This window comes from Anguilla rostrata, chromosome 11 (genome assembly GCF_018555375.3).
Source record: "Anguilla rostrata isolate EN2019 chromosome 11, ASM1855537v3, whole genome shotgun sequence".
Classification (NCBI taxonomy): Eukaryota; Metazoa; Chordata; class Actinopteri; order Anguilliformes; family Anguillidae; genus Anguilla; species Anguilla rostrata.
Genome location: NC_057943.1, coordinates 21,140,766 through 21,158,509, shown reverse-complemented (window position 1 = coordinate 21,158,509; position 17,744 = coordinate 21,140,766). Strand labels below are relative to the sequence as shown.

The 17,744-nt window shown below is 42.0% G+C and overlaps 1 protein-coding gene across 4 annotated transcripts in view; it reads left to right on the top strand.

Annotated features, from left to right (window-relative positions):
• The window catches only part of LOC135234269 (FYVE, RhoGEF and PH domain-containing protein 5-like), a 49,715-nt gene that overhangs the window by 13,714 nt on the left and 18,257 nt on the right, over window positions 1-17,744 (top strand). For all 4 annotated transcript variants that reach the window (XR_010324060.1, XM_064298704.1, XM_064298703.1 and 1 more), the window contains exons 3-7: window positions 3,493-3,622; window positions 5,277-5,335; window positions 5,845-5,875; window positions 10,725-10,876; window positions 11,862-12,018. Coding sequence is in view for 3 of the 4 variants with exons in the window: in XM_064298704.1 (XP_064154774.1) it covers window positions 3,493-3,622; window positions 5,277-5,335; window positions 5,845-5,875; window positions 10,725-10,876; window positions 11,862-12,018 (529 nt within the window). In the remaining variant the exon portion in view is untranslated. The remainder of the gene's footprint in view (window positions 1-3,492; window positions 3,623-5,276; window positions 5,336-5,844; window positions 5,876-10,724; window positions 10,877-11,861; window positions 12,019-17,744) is intronic.

The window sequence follows — 17,744 nt, the reverse complement described above, 5'->3', positions numbered from 1 at the left end:
CTTTCATATCAAGGATGAATGGATATTCAGTGACAATGATTGATCAGTGAGCACAATAAATGAACAGCAAGCTTACCCCTTTTAGAATGACAGCTTCTGCTGAAAGTTCTACACTGTAGGGCCAGTACTGCTGGATTCCTAGAATACTTTACTGAATAAAATAATCAGATGTTCTAATTTCTTTGGCTTTGTATATTATAATTATAATATAATATATAATTATTATAATATTACTTCTACAACGGTGCTTTCCATCTGTGACCTGAAGTGATGGCATGTGAAGTAAATGGATGCCAGTGCTGTTGGAGCAGCATTTGCGAAACAGCGTAAATTAGCTCATAAAGTGAGCGAGCAAAACAGACCGTATGTCAAGGAAGCTGGGCTTTGTGCTATGCATGTACCCCCCTGCCAGGCCCCCACGAGCCCACGGGGACATAACCCACCCAGCTGAAAAGAACGAGGTGGAGAATGGTCTACGGTCACGCTGTGCTCTGTGAATCTTCAGTGCACATTAGCATACTCAAGGAGGGCCCCTACAGGGTGGCATCTGGGTAAGAATGCCCAGGGCGTTGTTCTGTGGAGGGGGAGGGGGGCAGTGGGGCGCAAGGAAAAAATATTGCTTTCCGACTGCAGGGGGTCCCTAGAAATTAGTTCATATCCTCTCATGAAAAGAGATAGGTGGGTGGGCGGGTGAGTGAGTGGGGTTAGTGACGAGAGCGGCAGACCCTTTTCCTAAAACTCTTGCTGTGAGAGTTTATGGTATGTTTTTGCTTCAGATTATGTGCATAGACTGATGGCTGGGAATTGTGCAGGTGTGTGGGGAGTGAAACTAAGACCAAGTTTTATTTGACTGGCTCACTCACTCTCCTGCCATTTTATCCTCGTTTTACCGAAACCAAAATGGCCAGATACCGTAACAGCATTTTAACGCGGAGGAGCATAATTTACCCGCGTCATGTAACGCGCTAGTAAAGCTTTATGAAGAGCAGAGACTCGAGCGGGGCTCAGTCCAGCTGCTGAACTGGAAGGTTACGGCAGCAGTGGAAGATAAGCCTCGGGTGGTTGGGAGTCTGTAGATAATATCTTGAAGCATCGCTTGTGTGGTTCCATTGTTCCAGGCCGAACAAAGGTTTTTAATTCTCACAAGGGCCCAGCGTTTTATTGAAAATTCATCATCAGAGAACCCGTCTGGCCGTAAATTCTGCGGTGAAAAATCACTCTGGCTTTGATTAATGCACGGACTCCTTTATTTATTTATTTATTTATTTAGCAGGAGTGGTAACACCATGCTCTATAATTTACACGTCCCGTTGAAAGTGAAAAATAAAAACTTAAAAGGCATTGGTATGGGTGTCACACGCACATCACATCTTTTGTCTCAGGTCTGGGGGGTGGGTGGGTTTAAACTTTCTTAGCTCAAAGGCTCAAGACCTTTATGACTGTGAATGACTCTCCATTAAGTGAAATATTACACAATAATCCTACTCCTAAACCATCTCTATGTGGTTATATATTGGATATTTTACCAATTCGCTTTTACTTATGAAACCTTTTAATTTGATTACTGCCTCCTGAAACCATTTGCCTCTTGTGAATATAGAAGCCAGAAGTACTTCTCTGTATATTTCTATATCCATCAGTGTCTGAAAGAGGAGACTTAAGCAAATCAAGGAATAGGGAGATGGACACTGTGTCCCTTTATTTCATGGTTTCTCAGTGGAGATTACTGGCTTAAAAAGCCATCATATTCCTTCACACATACACTACACTTCAGGGACAGGGGCACGAGATTACAGAGTGGTCCTGTCACAGGCTGACACTGTGGACACACAAAGTGAGCCCTGCTGGCAAAGCTGTGCCCGACTTCGTACAGAACGCTTTCTACCAGAGAGGAAGTAATGAGGCAAGACCACCATCACAATCTGCCTGGCATCTTGCAGTGGACGGGGGGACGTGGGGGTTTTGTGAAAGATTATAGCGACTCTGGCTGTCAGCGTGAAGCTCAGCGGGGTAACTTTTAACCTTCTGTACACGGTAGCGGGCGGAGCGCGAGCGAGGTCATCTGGCACTTCCTGGTCTGCTCCGCCCTGGTGGAGAAGAATCTGCTGCAGTCATCAGGAAATCTGAAGTGTCTTTGCAGTCTCTCGCCCGGGCTTCTGTGCCCATCACCGGGGACAGAGAGACTTCACCTGGGCCTCTGCGCTCATTGTGTTCTCCCATCTCTCAGCCTCTGATCTGGGTGCTACTGTCTGCGCATTCTGGCCCCGCGTATCTGTCTTATCACTGCAGGAGAGGAGAGGAGGAAAAAGAGAAGGGTGGGACAGAGAGGGGAGAGATAGTGGGAGAAGAAAGGAGAAGGGATAGATATCCGCGATTAATGAGTGTAAGGGAGGAGAAGAGAGACAGGGAGAAGAAGGAGAGAAAAATAGACAGACTGGGAGAAGACAGAAGGGAAGTAAAGCACAAGAGACAGGAAAATGATAAGAGACCTGGTTTAGAGGGAGAAAAGAGAGGGAAAGAGATGGTGTGCTTTGTTACTATTACAGCAATGAAGTTTAGGCAGCACTCGCATTAAGGAAAATACCACTGCTTCTGCCATTCCTGAAGGTCCTATAGTGTAGTGAATGCACATAAAATGCATTGCATTAAAATGTCTTCAGTGCATCTGGGAGAAGGGACCTCCCAGACCGAATCACAATGCGGATTTTGCTGCTTAATTTCAGAGGCGCATGTAACGTTATACACTCGGTATGTCATGTCGTTAGAAAGGTAGCTAAAGTGAAAATGCCAAAAGCAGAACTGTATAAAGTGTGGGTGTGTTTTATTTGGATTTGAGAAATATAAATGAGTTTCCCGCCAAGACTGTACAGATGCAAACACAATAGATAAAATACAATAGTTAAAGTGTTTTATTTTTAGTTATCCAGCAAGCCAGTGTAATGACTTGGAGATTTGCGTGAGTCGGAGGGGGGATTTGAACCCAAGTCTATCACTTATCCAAAACATTTCAAAGGCAAATTCGCTATCCAGTAAGCTACGAGATACACATACAGTTTGCAAAGTTTAGTTCTTTTAAACGCGCACACTTGTATTTCCATTTTGTGTCTGTATCCAATGTTTTTATTGGCTGATGTACCTAAATGTGCAAAGCGGAGATTCTTTTTGGGCCTGGAGAATTTATGATTGTAATCCGGCAGGAAAAAGAAGAAGGAAAAAAGGCAAAATCCCCTAAATCTGGGGCTTTATTGTGTGGATATGTGAAGTTGTTTGTGAATTATGTCTGTTGAAATGGTGTCAGAAGGTACAGAAGTTAATGTTCTTAAGGGCTGAGAGTCTGTGGTCATTGTGGTTATTTCTGTGGGGAACCCTGAAAAGTGCCAAACTCTCGGTGCGGTATAGGTATGGGAAATGCCACCCTGCCAAGGCGTAACTTGGCGGTCAGGTGTTCAGGTATTCGTTCTGTACTGATGTTGTTGGTCATGTTGTGTGCAGTGCCTATACGGAGCCTTACAAGGTGTGCCCTGTCGCCGTTGGACCATCAGAGGAGGTAGGAGGCGAGGATGACCAAGGACGCACCTCAGAGGAGGAAGAGGGAGGGACAGAACATAGTTATGACAGACAGGTGAGTAGCACTGAGGAATACCTGAAGAAGTCAATACCCATTCTACAGGTATTCAGAATCCAGGTACTCAAAACAAAACGCCACAGAGGGATGTCCACTAAAAGGTTTTGTTTTATTGCACACCACTGGGACATTCTTTGGTACAGTACTTGGGAAGCACTCGAAACAGCTACCGTTGAGAACAATTCCAAAATCCACATATCCTTCAAGTCATTTCCAAGATCATCTTCAAAACTTTTATTGAAATTATTGGACTGCAAGTGAAGTCCTTTCAATATGTGTTTTGCCTGGTCAGACAAAATCTACCTACCTAATTTTAATCTTGTTTATAACGACTCTCTGTTTGTGTTTTAACCAGCACTGACTGTATCACATAGTTTCAATAACATTGCATGGTTAGCAGTTTTTATAACAAATGCCAGGCAACAACAGTCCATCAGAAGCCCTGAGCCTGAAATGGCTGGGCCTAAATCTCCCCCTCTGCTGTGTGGCCATTATTATCATGCTCCAAGGTTCATCCTTTGGTTATACAAACAGCCGTTTAGAACAACTACCGTTCAGACCCGCGTCATGTCACTTCCTCCTTTTTTCCATGAAAAACCTTCAGGGGCACAAAATACTTGAGCCCATCCCAGGAAAGCCCTCAGAACAAGAATACCATTCGAAATAAGAGCTACAAAACTTTAAAAAATATATTTGCATATATATATATATATATATGTATATATATATATTGTGTGTCTGTGTGTGCAAGTATGTGTGCATGCATTTGAGCATTTGTTCATGCGTGCATGCAGTCTGGCCACAGTGGCATCAGAGACTGGCAGTCTTGGGTTTTTGAATTTGCAGATTCCCAAGATGTCAGGATGGATCTTGCAAATTAACAAAAGGCATTTTTGAGTGGGCTGTACTGCATAATTGTGCTGACTTAGACTGGTAATTCTGGTGATTCTTTTTTAACAGTCTCTTATTGGATTGCAGCTGACCTGATATTGTCAAACAGTGCAATGCCAAAGTGTCTGGAGACCATAGATATTGATCTTTCTGCCCTTATCACCTCATTGGTTATTTATCATGTGCCTTACATGAATCCTGGCATTTAATTTTCAGCCATAATTTAATGTTGCATGTTTTAGTTGGCTTTGCGTAAGCAGTCAGTGTTTCAAGCAGTAAGCCAAAATTTCCACGATCATGGTCATCATTTAGGCTCTTTGCAAATATTTCCACTTATATAGTATGCAAAAACATGCACATGACTGAGGTCATTTTTCCATGTTTGAATTATGTATACTTATATACTGCTGTTGCATAATTAAAGCCGGTGTACTTCATCTAAATTGAAAATCCTACTGAAGAATACTTTTATTTTCATCTGCAACTCCTGTAAAGGCAATTAAATTAATCTTTATTTGTGAAAGAACTGTTTTATATGTTTTTTGTAATATAATGTGTTATGTGAATAATAATATATGCATATTCATCAGTATGGCATGATACCAGAGATCATTAAAATATTTCACCGTGAAGTAACCATATCGTTTAATGTTAAACCCATATCCGTGCCTGGTGTTCTCAGTTATTACATATGAAAACAGAGAGAAACGGATATAAATTCTGTTGAAATAATTGTTTTGCATTGGTTCCACATTTACAGATTGATGGTCGATCCAGGGCATTCTATATTGCCAAAGAGCTGGTGGATACGGAGAAAGAGTATGTACCAATTTTATCACGTCACTGAAGAATTTTATGAAGCACACTGACATCATAATATTATCACCTTTCTGTAATATTGCAGCAATATCATTTCACAGTATGGTTTTCACAGGATGGTTTTGAGGACATTGTTTTGTACCTTTGTTTTTACTCCTGATTATACTGCTTTATTGATCCCCTGCAGCAGTAAAGTGGTGGCCTGGCATTGAATACATTACGTACATGCAAAATCTCAGTTCCTCTGGTTTATGTAGATAAAGTGGCCTGATACTGTTTAAAATTTGGTTATTTAATAGTTTTGCACTGAAATTCATACTTGTGTTTCGCTCTATACAGTTCGACCTTTAGCGTTATGATAATTGATTATTAATTTCACTGTGGTTTGAATCCAGTTTTTTTTTTTTTTCATTTATTTTCTATGTTTGAATCATACTGTTGTATGTAGTAATGGTCATACTGATCAGTGTATGGATGGTTGACAATGTTTTCTTGTTGCTTGTTTGCAGACATGTAAAGGGGTTGAAGCTGCTCCAGGAGGTAGGGATGCAATTGCAGAAATTTCACAGATGTGTCTCCCACTGTTTTCAATCGTGTGTCATGATAATGTATCGATTCACTTTACGCATGGATGTATACAGATTGAACATATATACACTGCCTGGCCAAAAAAGAAGTCGCACACTCTAATATTTTGTTGGACCGCCTTTAGCTTTGATTATGGTGCGCATTCGTCGTGGCATTGTTTCGACAACCTTATGCAACGTCACAACATTTATTTCCGTCCAGAATTGCATTAATTTTTGGCCGAGATCTTGTATTGACGGCGGGTGAGTCAAAGTCTTCTCCAGCACATCCCAAAGACTTTCAATGGGGTTAAGGTCAGGACTCCGGTGGCCAATTCATGTGTGAAAATGAATCCTCATGCTCCCAGAACCACTCTTTTCACTCTTTTTTTGAGCCCGATGAATCTTGGCATTGTCATCCTGGAATATGCACGTGCCATCAGGGAAGAAAAAATCCATTGATGGGATAACCTGGTCATTCAGTACATTCAGGTACTCAGCTGACTTCATTTTATTGCCGCATAACATTGCTGAGCCTAGACCTGACCAATTGAAGCAACCCCAGATCATAACACTGCCTCCGGAGGCTTATACAGTGGGCACTGTCCAAAAAAAATCCAAACGGCGGCAGTGTATTGCTGTTTTCGAAGGTGGCACTGTCAGATCCCTTGTTTTAAGAAATTGTTTTATAGTTCATTAGATTAAATTATCTGTAGCTTTTAGTCCCAGTAGCAACTGATTTCCTGCAAAGTAATTCGTGTACAAAAGTAAACACAAATGCCTCCAATAATTGGTTTTTGGAAGATCTGAGAAATAAATTTTTGCATGACAATGGGAGATCTTTTACTTTATTTTCCTCACTGCCTGTCAGTCAATGTGATCCCTAATCATTCACCACCCAGGGGAAGTAGAAGGCCCTGCTGATTCTCACTTCATTTATATTGATGTTTATTTGAGGTAGTAGGTGTGTTGGTGTGTGTGTGTGTGTATCTGCGCATGCATACCGTTTGGCCGTGTGTGTGTGTGTGTGTTTATAGACATCTGTCAAATATAATTTTGTTGTCCAGAGTGAACAAGATATCACTAACTGTAAAAGCATTCAGAGAGTGTAGTCACTGTGTGTAGGAGTGCTCAGAGAGTGTAGTCACTGTGTGTAGGAGTGCTCAGAGAGTGTAGTCACTGTGTAGGTGTGCTCAGAGAGTAGAAATATCACTGTGTGTAGGAGTGCTCAGAGAGTAGAGATATAACAGTGTGTAGGTGTGCTCAGAGAGTAGAGATATAACAGTGTGTAGGAGTGCTCAGAGAGTAGAGATATCACTGTGTGTAGGAGTGCTCAGAGAGTAGAGATATCACTGTGTGTAGGAGCATTGGAAGAGGAAGGAAATGGCTCAGAAAAAGAAGAGGTGACAGAGTCTTTTGGCTCTCCTTGGATAACTGTGTTGAGTGTTGGACTATTTTTGTTGAATTCCTAAAATTGTTTTGATGATTCATAAAGGTATTTGTCCATTAATATATAATCTGTTTTGTTCATTTTTGTTAAAAAAAATTATTAATGAAAGGTTTTATGACTTTAGTATAAGCCAGAACTGGAATATAAGATTGTTATACTGTGTACACTCTGAAGTGGCGCAGTTTCTATTACTGGTGGCTGTTAATAGAATTGTTGTTCCAGCTCTCACAAAATGTGCTATGGTGTTAGTCATTCAGATGTGGTGTAGGGATCTGGCTTTTCACTGTAACAGTGAACTGTGCTGTCCTGCATCCTGTAAGTGGTTACAGAAGTTACTTTTTCATGACCCTTTTGGGTCAAAGACCGTACACCACCCCAGCTCCAACAGTGACATTTGCGGGAGTCCTTCGTCTGTGACTCCAGTCTGTTTGAACACCAAACCTGGACATCTCACATCTGCTTCCTAAAGCAAGGTACCAGGCGTTTCCTGTCACAGGGGGTGCCCTTTCCTCCCAAATAACAGGGAGGCCCATCTCAGAATACCTTTGAAAAGCATGTTAAGTAAGACCTGCATGAACCCTTAATCTTTAGCCAGAGAGTCCTGCGCATTGTAGTATGCCTTGAGAGTGACTTGGTGTCCACCATAGTTCAAGGCACATATGGAATACTAAATAAAAGGCGTGTAATATCTTAAGTTGCTAGTGGAGGGATGCTGCCACATGAACTTTACTGTTGTTTTCAGACTGTGTATTATTGTCCTGTTTTCTTCAAATAATCCAATTTAATTTAAAAATGATTTAAATCTTTTAGAAAAAAGATTTAAATAAAAAAAAATTAAAAGAAAAGGAATCCTCCAATGATAATGCATTTTTATGAAGAGCTCCCCTTAATTAGCCATGCAGCAATGATGGAATCCAGTCATGTCATCAGTGACATCACTTCCTCAGGCATGCATCTACCTCTTTCTTTTCTTTTATGGTTTCTTTTCATTACTTGACGTGAAGCAGTGGCCTTTGGCTAGTTGTGTTTATCAGTGTTGTTTCAGCAGTAGGGGCTTCCTCTCTGTGACGTTGGTGGTCTGAAGAACTCCTTTAGCGATGTAGTGGGCTTTATCAGGGGTAATGTCTATCTAAGCATGCCCACGTCATTACTGGTGGTGTTGAAGGAGGTAAGTGAAGGAGAGGTCAGGGGAAACCCAACGCACCAGTCAGTCTGAAGTGCTGTTTGCAGTACAGCAGACAGCTTCCAATTTACTGTTCAGTTGATGCATAATGATACATGTCTATCACCCCCCTCCCAAAAATTATTTTTGAATAGATAGACTTGAATAAATATGCATGCAGTAAGATGGATCAATAAAGCGCCTGAACAAACAGTGATTCACAGGTGGTGGACCTAATAAGATCAGTGTTTATAATACCATATTGCCAAAACAGTGGTTGGCAGCTGTGGTCTTCAACATAGGGGGGTTCTTGATTACTTTCTGTTTTAAGTATTACCTTCATGGACCTTTATTTAAGTATCACTGGATCTAATTAAGGGATTGCCCATGATAAACTGACATCAGCTCCACAGAGATGATATACTCCTCCAGGCCCATAATGACCCCCAGTATAGTTTGGTTGTAGAGTCATGGCAGCAGTGTAGTGTAGTGGCCAGTGTAGTATGCCCAGAATGTAAGGTTGGAAGTGATGGTTCATTAGTATACAGCAGAGTAGAGATGTGATCAGGACAGCAGTGTGGAGTGGAGAGGAAAGTTGTGATGCATCCAGGAGTCATCCAGGGCTAGAGGCCCTGATATGCTCAATAAACAATGGCCTGTAATGTCAGTAAACATAAATCTGGAATTATGCTGTTTGCAGTTATTGTGGTTGGGTGTTAGTTACGCTGGGTGTATTTTACCACACAACTGCTAGTACAGGGAGATAAACCTTTTCATTGCTCTTTTTGCAGAATTGCCCTGTTAAAGTGTATTATGAGAGAGCAGATGTGCCATTCTCTTGTGTTCGTATCCTGTTTAATGCTCTGCTTCTACAACATTCACACTTTTTTCATGCCCTTTTTCATGTCCTTTTAAAGTCAGCTGGAAGTTTTTCTTTCATGTTACAACTCTAAATTTCAACTCATTCCAGAGACATCAAACTAATATCTTGCTGTATTTATCATTTGGGAGGTCCTCTGAAAGCAGATTTCTTAATATGATGGCATTTTAGATTAGTTAGGGTCATTACATAAATCTAATTTGGTGTATTTATGATATGGAGTAGAGTCCAATCATCTGCTCCCTAACAGATGACCTCAATGTTCCCCAGATGATATTGTACTAAATGTGGCTAAATCCTCTGAAACATAAGTTTAAACAATCCTCAGTACTTTTATAGTAGTCCCTAGGACTGTAAAAGAAAGCTATTTATAAAATATCAATTCAGTGTAAATTTTGTGCATATCATTAGTGTCCCCATCTTTCTAATTATAAAAAGATAATGGTCAAGGAATGGCCATTTGGTAACAAAAATATGTTGAGAGTCATATAGCTCATATCGCATGAATAACCAAAAAATTCTCCTGTCAGTGTCTGGAATGTTCCAAGCAACACTCCCTCTCACGTGCATCTGAGACCACCGCCTGAGAGATTCTGAAGAAAACACACAGCCTATTGTTCTATTGTTTGGCCTGAGAAAAAGCAGAGACCATCCACCCATTCCCGAATGGGAAGTCGGGAGATTTTCAGCTTTTGTTTCCAAAAAACAAATGGGTCTCGGGCTGTTATAAAAACGTCACAGACCTGAGCTCCCTTTACCTTCGGTTATCGACAAATAAAGATTGATTAAGCTCTCCTTAGCGCTCCCTGCTCATGGGGGATGTGAAGTTAACGAAATATGAACAGGTTTATTCGTAATTAACCCACTGGGGTAGTTGGAAGGACAAAGTGGTATTTGTTTAAGTGATAATAACAATAATAACAGCGTGTAAACCTATATAACAGATTGTCAGGAGGACTGGCTCACAACAGCCGTTATTATTCTGTGTAAACTGACAATCTTAATCTTTTTACGAGAAAAGTGGAACAGGCTGTGGGAATGACTCTTCAGTACAGATCCTTCCCATGAGGGATGTTGAACATGTACTAAAATCTGTAAACATTTGAATAAAATTTATGCATTAAACCTCTGAGACATTTAAATGGTAAAAATGGTGGATCTATGACTGGTTGTGTGTGACACAGCGAGTGCCCCAGGTTCAGGGGCCCAGGTAAAGAGATGGGGCTGGCTGGCGGTAGTTTTTGTCTCATATGCAATGTAATTTATGGGTCATTCCCAGAGTGCTGCACTGTGAGCCCAGATAGAGGCCCCGCTCTCTCGTTTTGTGGCAGGATTTCAGGCAGACAGTGGGGGCCCCAGTGGGAGAGGAGGGGGAGCCAGCGCTGGAGGAGGAGAGACTGGAGGAGATACTCAGCAATCTTCCGGAGATCTACCAGCTCCACTGCCACATCCTCACTGAGCTGGAGAGCCGCATTGCACAGTGGTGAGAGGCCACACACACACATGCACACCCACACGCACACACACACGCTCGCACACACACACGCACACACATGCACACACACACACACGCACACACACACACACACGCACACCCACACGCACACACACACGCACACACACACGCTCGCACACACACACGCATACACACACACTCACACACACGCACACACATGCACACACACACACACACACACACATACAGTATGTTACACACACATATGTGTGTACACATACACTACCACACACACGCACACACACACACACACACACACACACACTCACACACACACACATGCACACACACACACACACACACACATACAGTATGTTACACACATGTGTGTACACATACACTACCACACACACGCACACATGCACACACACACATATACACGCACACACATGCACACACACACCCACACACACAGTATGTTACACACACATATGTGTGTACACATACACTACCACACACACACGCAGACACACAATATACAGATCACAAATACAGCATGTGCAAATGTATGGCCAAACACAAAGACACACACAAACACTCCAGCCTGTACAGTACTTAACCACTACAAATACAAGCACACACTCACTTCACTCCCATGTGCAGTAACCCACAGAACACTTATGGATTCCACCATTCATACTTTGTTACTTTATGTCAACAAAGTGTCTACCACATATCACATGCAGCACCTCATGCAGTTTCCGGTGGGTAATTTAGTTTCCAAGGCAAGAAGCTTGTTTCAATCATCAGCCAAGCTTTTCATGAACAAAGAGACATTCTCTGATGTGTATTAAAATAGCCCTGTATAGAAGCCTGAGGATAAACGTGTGCGCGTTAGAAAATGTCAGTACCCCAGAGAGACTATTGACCATGCACTGTACACAATGAAGGTCATCATCTGTGATTCTCATTAGTTTTGATCATCCATCCAGTGTCTTTATCACTCTTTCAGGGATGAGAGCCAGCGGGTCGCTGATGTCATCTTGTTGTGCCGGGCGGAGTTCTCTGTCTTTGCACCTTACATGGCCCATTATGACCGGAGCGTGGCCCTATTGGAGGAGAGCTGCCAGAACAGCCCCGCCTTCGCCTCCATTGCCAGGCAGTTTGAGGTGAGGATCATGTCACCATTTTGACAGAAAAACTAATCTGAGGCTATGTCTGAGTATGAAAGTCATATGCAACTTTTATTCTCAAAAATCGGCAAGAGCACTGCTTTGGACATGGCCCAAGATTACTTTCCCACAATATAATCTAGAGTTCCACTGAAGCTGTGCTACATCATATTATGCATACACATGTATGCTGTATGTGCATAAACTCAAGATGAGGGCTTTTTTGGCCACTGCAGTGTGCCAACAGAACAAGATTTTGCAACCAACCCAAGCACAACCCTGAGTTTGTTGGCATTTGAGCGTTCCACCTGTTAATCCCTGTCTGTGAAATTGAATGTGTGGGCAGTATTTGTGCACAATATAGAACATGGTTCTTTTGGACTATATACATAGTCAGTGCATTGTGGGTAGTGTAGTGTCCTTGTGTATGCCTGCAGAGGTGCATTGGGAAGACCAGCTGGGCTTGGTTAAGCAAGGTCAATTTGACAGAGGCAAACTGATTTTCCTCTTTACCACTGATCTTGAGTCTAGACAGAGATAGGAAGCCAGCATTGTGGATTAATATTTAAGGAAGTGATTATGTTGGGTTGTAATTTAAGCATGATTGCTTCCATTTCTTGAGAAAACAGTTTCATAGTGATCAATAAGCCCATTTCTCATTATTTTGCTGCAGTTGATCCTCTCTGTTGCACACAGAAAGTTCTTGATACAGTTGAGTTGCTTTGGATTTATACATTCAGGCCAGTGGTCTGGTCTGATTATTGGTCTGGTGACCTCATTTTGTCCAGTCAAGCATCTGGATAAATTCACACAGCTATTCCAAACACTGGGCCAATTATGTACAGGGTGTTCCAGACAATGAAATCATCTCTTGTTTAGATCCAGGCAACAGCATAGCCGGTGTACCGGAAACGGTGGTTCTTCCTGTTCCCGCTGCCTTATGTAACATGGTGAAGCCGAGTCAAGCGGTGAAGACCTTTATGTGACTCACAAAGCAGCAGAAATGACCTGGAGTACAAGGGCACGGGCCAAAAGGTCAGCTGAACATCACAGGAGGCCGTGCGGTACAGGCGTGCCCAGTGTGAGGAAAGGGGTCTGAATAACGTTTCAAACGCCGCCGTCTGTCTGCTTCCTGTTAGCCATGTGATGAACGGACACGGCGCGGTGTTCGATTATCACTTCCTCAAGAATGATGCGTTGTTTTTATGTCATCACATTAAGTGTTCTGCAGTGCCAGAGCCGCGATCTGCTGCCTGGAAGTCCAAACTGCTGTAATACGTCACGTCTGCTGCAGGAACAGCTCGCAGAACATAATTCAGCACCGTTATCATCCCCAATATGGGATAGCACATAATCACCCTTACAGTACAATGATCCATGAGCTAAACTAAAATTAATACTGTCTCAAGCTCTTTGTCTGAAGTCATAGCATTTCACTGCTGCAGTACAGATCTTTGTGGATTAGTTATTACATGTGAACCACAGGGGTAAAATTCAATAGGAGGTCATTTGACATGATACATTATTTAATTTATAGGATATTGATGCGGTGAATGCATGCTATGTACAATGAGCCCACTTTCAGGACTATGCAGTTTAACTAGAAGTGAGTGTAGAGGTTATGGCTTTCATTCGGTTATTCAGCTTTTTATCTCAATTACTTGGCTGTTTCTTGTTGACAAGAACAAAAACTGATTGTTTACCCGTTTAAAATGTATAGCCGGGTGGATCCTAAATGTTTGTATTCCTCTTGTATCTGCTCTGTTACAGTATTAGAGAGGGGTGCAGTGCGCATATAAAGTGAGGATGTGAAGGTGCTTTTGGAGTGTAATTCTGTTGTGGGGGCAGGGGCGACAGTGATGGAGTGTTTGTATGGGATGATTGTATCACTTGAGGAACCAGATAGGATCAGAGGAGCTGCAGACACTCTTGTGTTTACACTGCCTTTTATTTATGAGCTGACTGCTGGAATCTTATTGTGTTAACATGGTATCACCCCCTTCCCCCTCCCCACGAGGGGTAAGTGTTCGTATTCACTTAAGTGGGTTTGTTTGTGTATGCTTTTCTGTGTGTATGTGTGCCTATATTTTTATTTGTGTGCGTGCTTGCGTGTGTGCATGCGTATGTGTGTGTATGTGTGTGTGTGCGTGTGTCCGTGTGCTTGTGTGTGTGTTTGCGTGTGTGCATGCGTATATGTGTGCGCGTGTGTGTGTGCGTGTGCTTGTGTGTGTGCATATATATGTGTGCATGTGTGTGTGTGTGTGTGCTTGTGTGCGTGCTTGCGTGTGTGTATGCGTATATATGAGTGTGTATGTGTGCACTGAAGAGACTGGATCCGTGGTAGTAGCTGGTAAAGGAGTGGGAAAAAGCTAATTAGAGAGAGGTCGCCTTTTCAGCTCCCCAATCAAATCAACATATTGCACAGCCTGTGGTTTGGCTCCGTGTGCCATTGATTTGTGTACCGTTTCTGGTTGCTGGCATGCAGTGATGCTGCTGAGGAAGACACTAAGTGCTGGTCAGCACGTTTTCTAAACGTCAGCCTCTTATAAAAGTCACTTTTAGTGAAAATGCTGTCTGGATTGCAGTTTCTATGGCACTCTCTCAAGAGCTATTCCATCAATATAGGGGGATGTGACGATGTTGCTTTTTTAACCTGGATGTCAGTTGCTGTCAATGCAGAGGGGAGTCAGATGTTTTAACCAAAGGCAACATAAACTCGTTGATGAGCAGAAGTCTGGAAAAAGATGAAAGGACACAGTGCATTCGGATACTAATCCCTGTGTACTTTCTGAACTATTCTACCTTTCATTTTTTCATCCTCTGATTAGCGGATATTTTTCATTTTATGTATATACCTGCCTAGCATGATCTGTCAGCTAAGGCACTCATCACAAGCACAGACTGAGCCCTGTAGGCAAGGCATCAAGTTGTGTCATGACCTGGAGCCAACAGAGGCAGGAGACAGTTTGTTTCATACCTCTGAGGTGGGGGGTACCCCTGAACTACACTACTGGGGTACTGTGGGGACCCCTGAACTAAACTACTGGGGTACTGTGGGGACCCCTGAACTAAACTACTGAGGTACTGTGGGGACCCCTGAATTAAACTAGTTCCTACTGTAATGTATTGTGTATTCCAGACACAAAAACATTTAGTGCCATTAAGACTGAACAGCAGGTAAATTCAAGTGGTGCCCTTACACTCTTTCTTGACCAATGTTACACTACTTTTCAACATGCACTCCCTATTTGAAATATGCTCACCTCTAGGCATATCAGGGGGTTGGTTTTTCTGAGGATTCTAATGTTTTTTCTAGAAATTCCTTTTTTATTTTAAAGTCAATATGGGTGTAAGCTCTGATTACCACCGTGTATGTCAGCTATGTTTTAATGATGCTGTGGTGATTAAACTTCCAAGATTGCATATTCATTATTAATTCATGCCCAGAATAAATCCCAATGGAAGGTTCAACAAATTCAAAGGATATTCCCTGTAATAAGCTACAGTAAGCTCTCCCACTATGAATCATACACATGTGCTGAGTATGTGTTTATGAGTTGGGGTTATAGTGTGAAATCTGTCCTGAATATGAAGCCAAATCCCTTTTTTTATAATTGGAAAAAAAAATCTGATTGTCCAATCAAGCAAATCCCATTACATCCATGAAGTCTGAATCAAGCTCTTCTAGGCAGTGACTTTCTCCACCCTTCTTCAGTCCTGTAAGTCCACAAATTCAGAATTCTCAGATGACTGTAGTCATCCCATTGTGCACTTTTATACACTGTTATAAAATTGAGTCTGCAGTTATACAAGGACGAGCTTCACACTAAGCCTTGTATATGGGCCTACTGCACATACCCGTCGGTGCTTAGGGAACCATAGAACTCTTTTTTAATAAAGACCCCTTTAAATCAGTGTGTCCACCACCATTATGTTTTCTTTTAAGCAGACAGGAAGTCACTTCTACGGGGGCCTTCTCTGTGAATGAAGGGGAGCCAAAGTTGCCCTCCTGCCAGGAACAGTGTGTGCTCTGTAGTTATGTCATGTTTTTGTGCAAGACAGCTCGATTGGATTAGGAATCCGGTAGTGCAGATGGGCCATGTCCCTATGTCCATAATCTCGTAGTTCTGAAGAGTAGTACTGGTGCGGGGCCATTGCTCTGGGTTCTTGGGGGACCACGTGAGTAATGACATGTCAGAACCAATTACGCCCCGATTGATTTTCTTCTCCTGTTCTGTGCGCCATGCTCTTATTTAGAGTGATCTCGGTCAATCCGCTGATTATTTTTCTTTTTTAAAAGGCAGTCAGGCAACTGGCATAAATTCTCCATGAAATCAGATGAAATTTCCCTTCATCACCTCTCTCTGATACTGTACTGTTGTTGGACTCCACTGACTAGGCCACAGTGCCAGGAGTGAGTCTGGGAAATTATTGTGGAGTTTAAATGTGCCCTGGTGTTTGGTGTACACTTGATTTTGAATGTGTGATTGTTTTTGGTGTATAGTGAGAGATGTTGATTCTGTGATTGTGTTTTGTTGAACATTAAGATAATGAAGTGGTATTTGCTGTTTGGACAAAAATCTTGAAAGTAGGATTGTGTTCAGGACTGTGTCAGCGGTTGTGTTTTGTGTTGGGAAGCTCTATTTATTCTTGTCAGAAAAAAGACAAAAGAAATTGAATAGTGTGGGTATACCCCTAGATAAAACAAATAAAGCACAAGTACAAGAGCTATATAAATGCTGTCCTTAGCTATGTAGTTGTTATATGATTTGTTTCACTGTAAACACAATCTATCCAAGGGTTCAGAGCTGTATGAAGAATCTCAGAAATCAATTAATAAGGGCCAGGGCTATACATTGATCCATTTAAAGGCTATAAATTGTTTAACAACATATGTTTTATACTCAATGGTTTGCAACCAGGGATTTAGACTGGAGACAGTGTGTACCGTGACCTTTTATATTTTACAGGAAGGACTATAAGGTGAGAAGTCTTATAAGCTAACAATTATCAATGTGAGGTACTTTCTGGGTGCATATTTATGGAAAGAGCTTATACTGTATCATGTTTTGTGTATCTATGCTCAGGCTTTGTTCTCAAATACATGCAGATCCTACTCTGGTCTCACTTTCTCAATATTCCTTTAGAAGATTCCTATAGTCCTCAAACATTCTATAAACGGTGAGCACTATGTCTGCAGTATGGAGATTTGTAATGTGGGGTTAAAGCAACATAGATTGTAGTGTGTCCAGAGTGGTCCTACTGTACCTATTGTTTTCCTGGTTTTCTACCAGTGCCTGAACATTGTCCTTTAGCTCCTCAAAAGATAATAGAGTTCTACCTTGCTATTCTCCACTGTCATCTGTGTACCAATATATTAAAACCTGAGCCCCTCAGGGCAGAAGGTAGGTTATTGTTGTGTGTAACTGATGTTATGGGAGAATCTGTGTGGCCTTCCAAACCTTTTGTGATTGATGTAAGTTAATGGAATGGAAGGTTTCCATAAGTCTCTTGATGTTTTTTATAATAAAAGGATAAGCGAGAGTCTTTCTCATTTTGGACTATATATTCTCTTTGGGTCCAAGCAGGGCGCCTGTGTCCATTAAAATGATCCCGGAAAGGCCTTATTTGACAGGTGCAGAAATAGAGTTGTGCATCTTGGAGGTCTAATCCCTTATCCCTGTAGTAGCCCACATAGCCCAGACACATCTTTTCATTTGTGA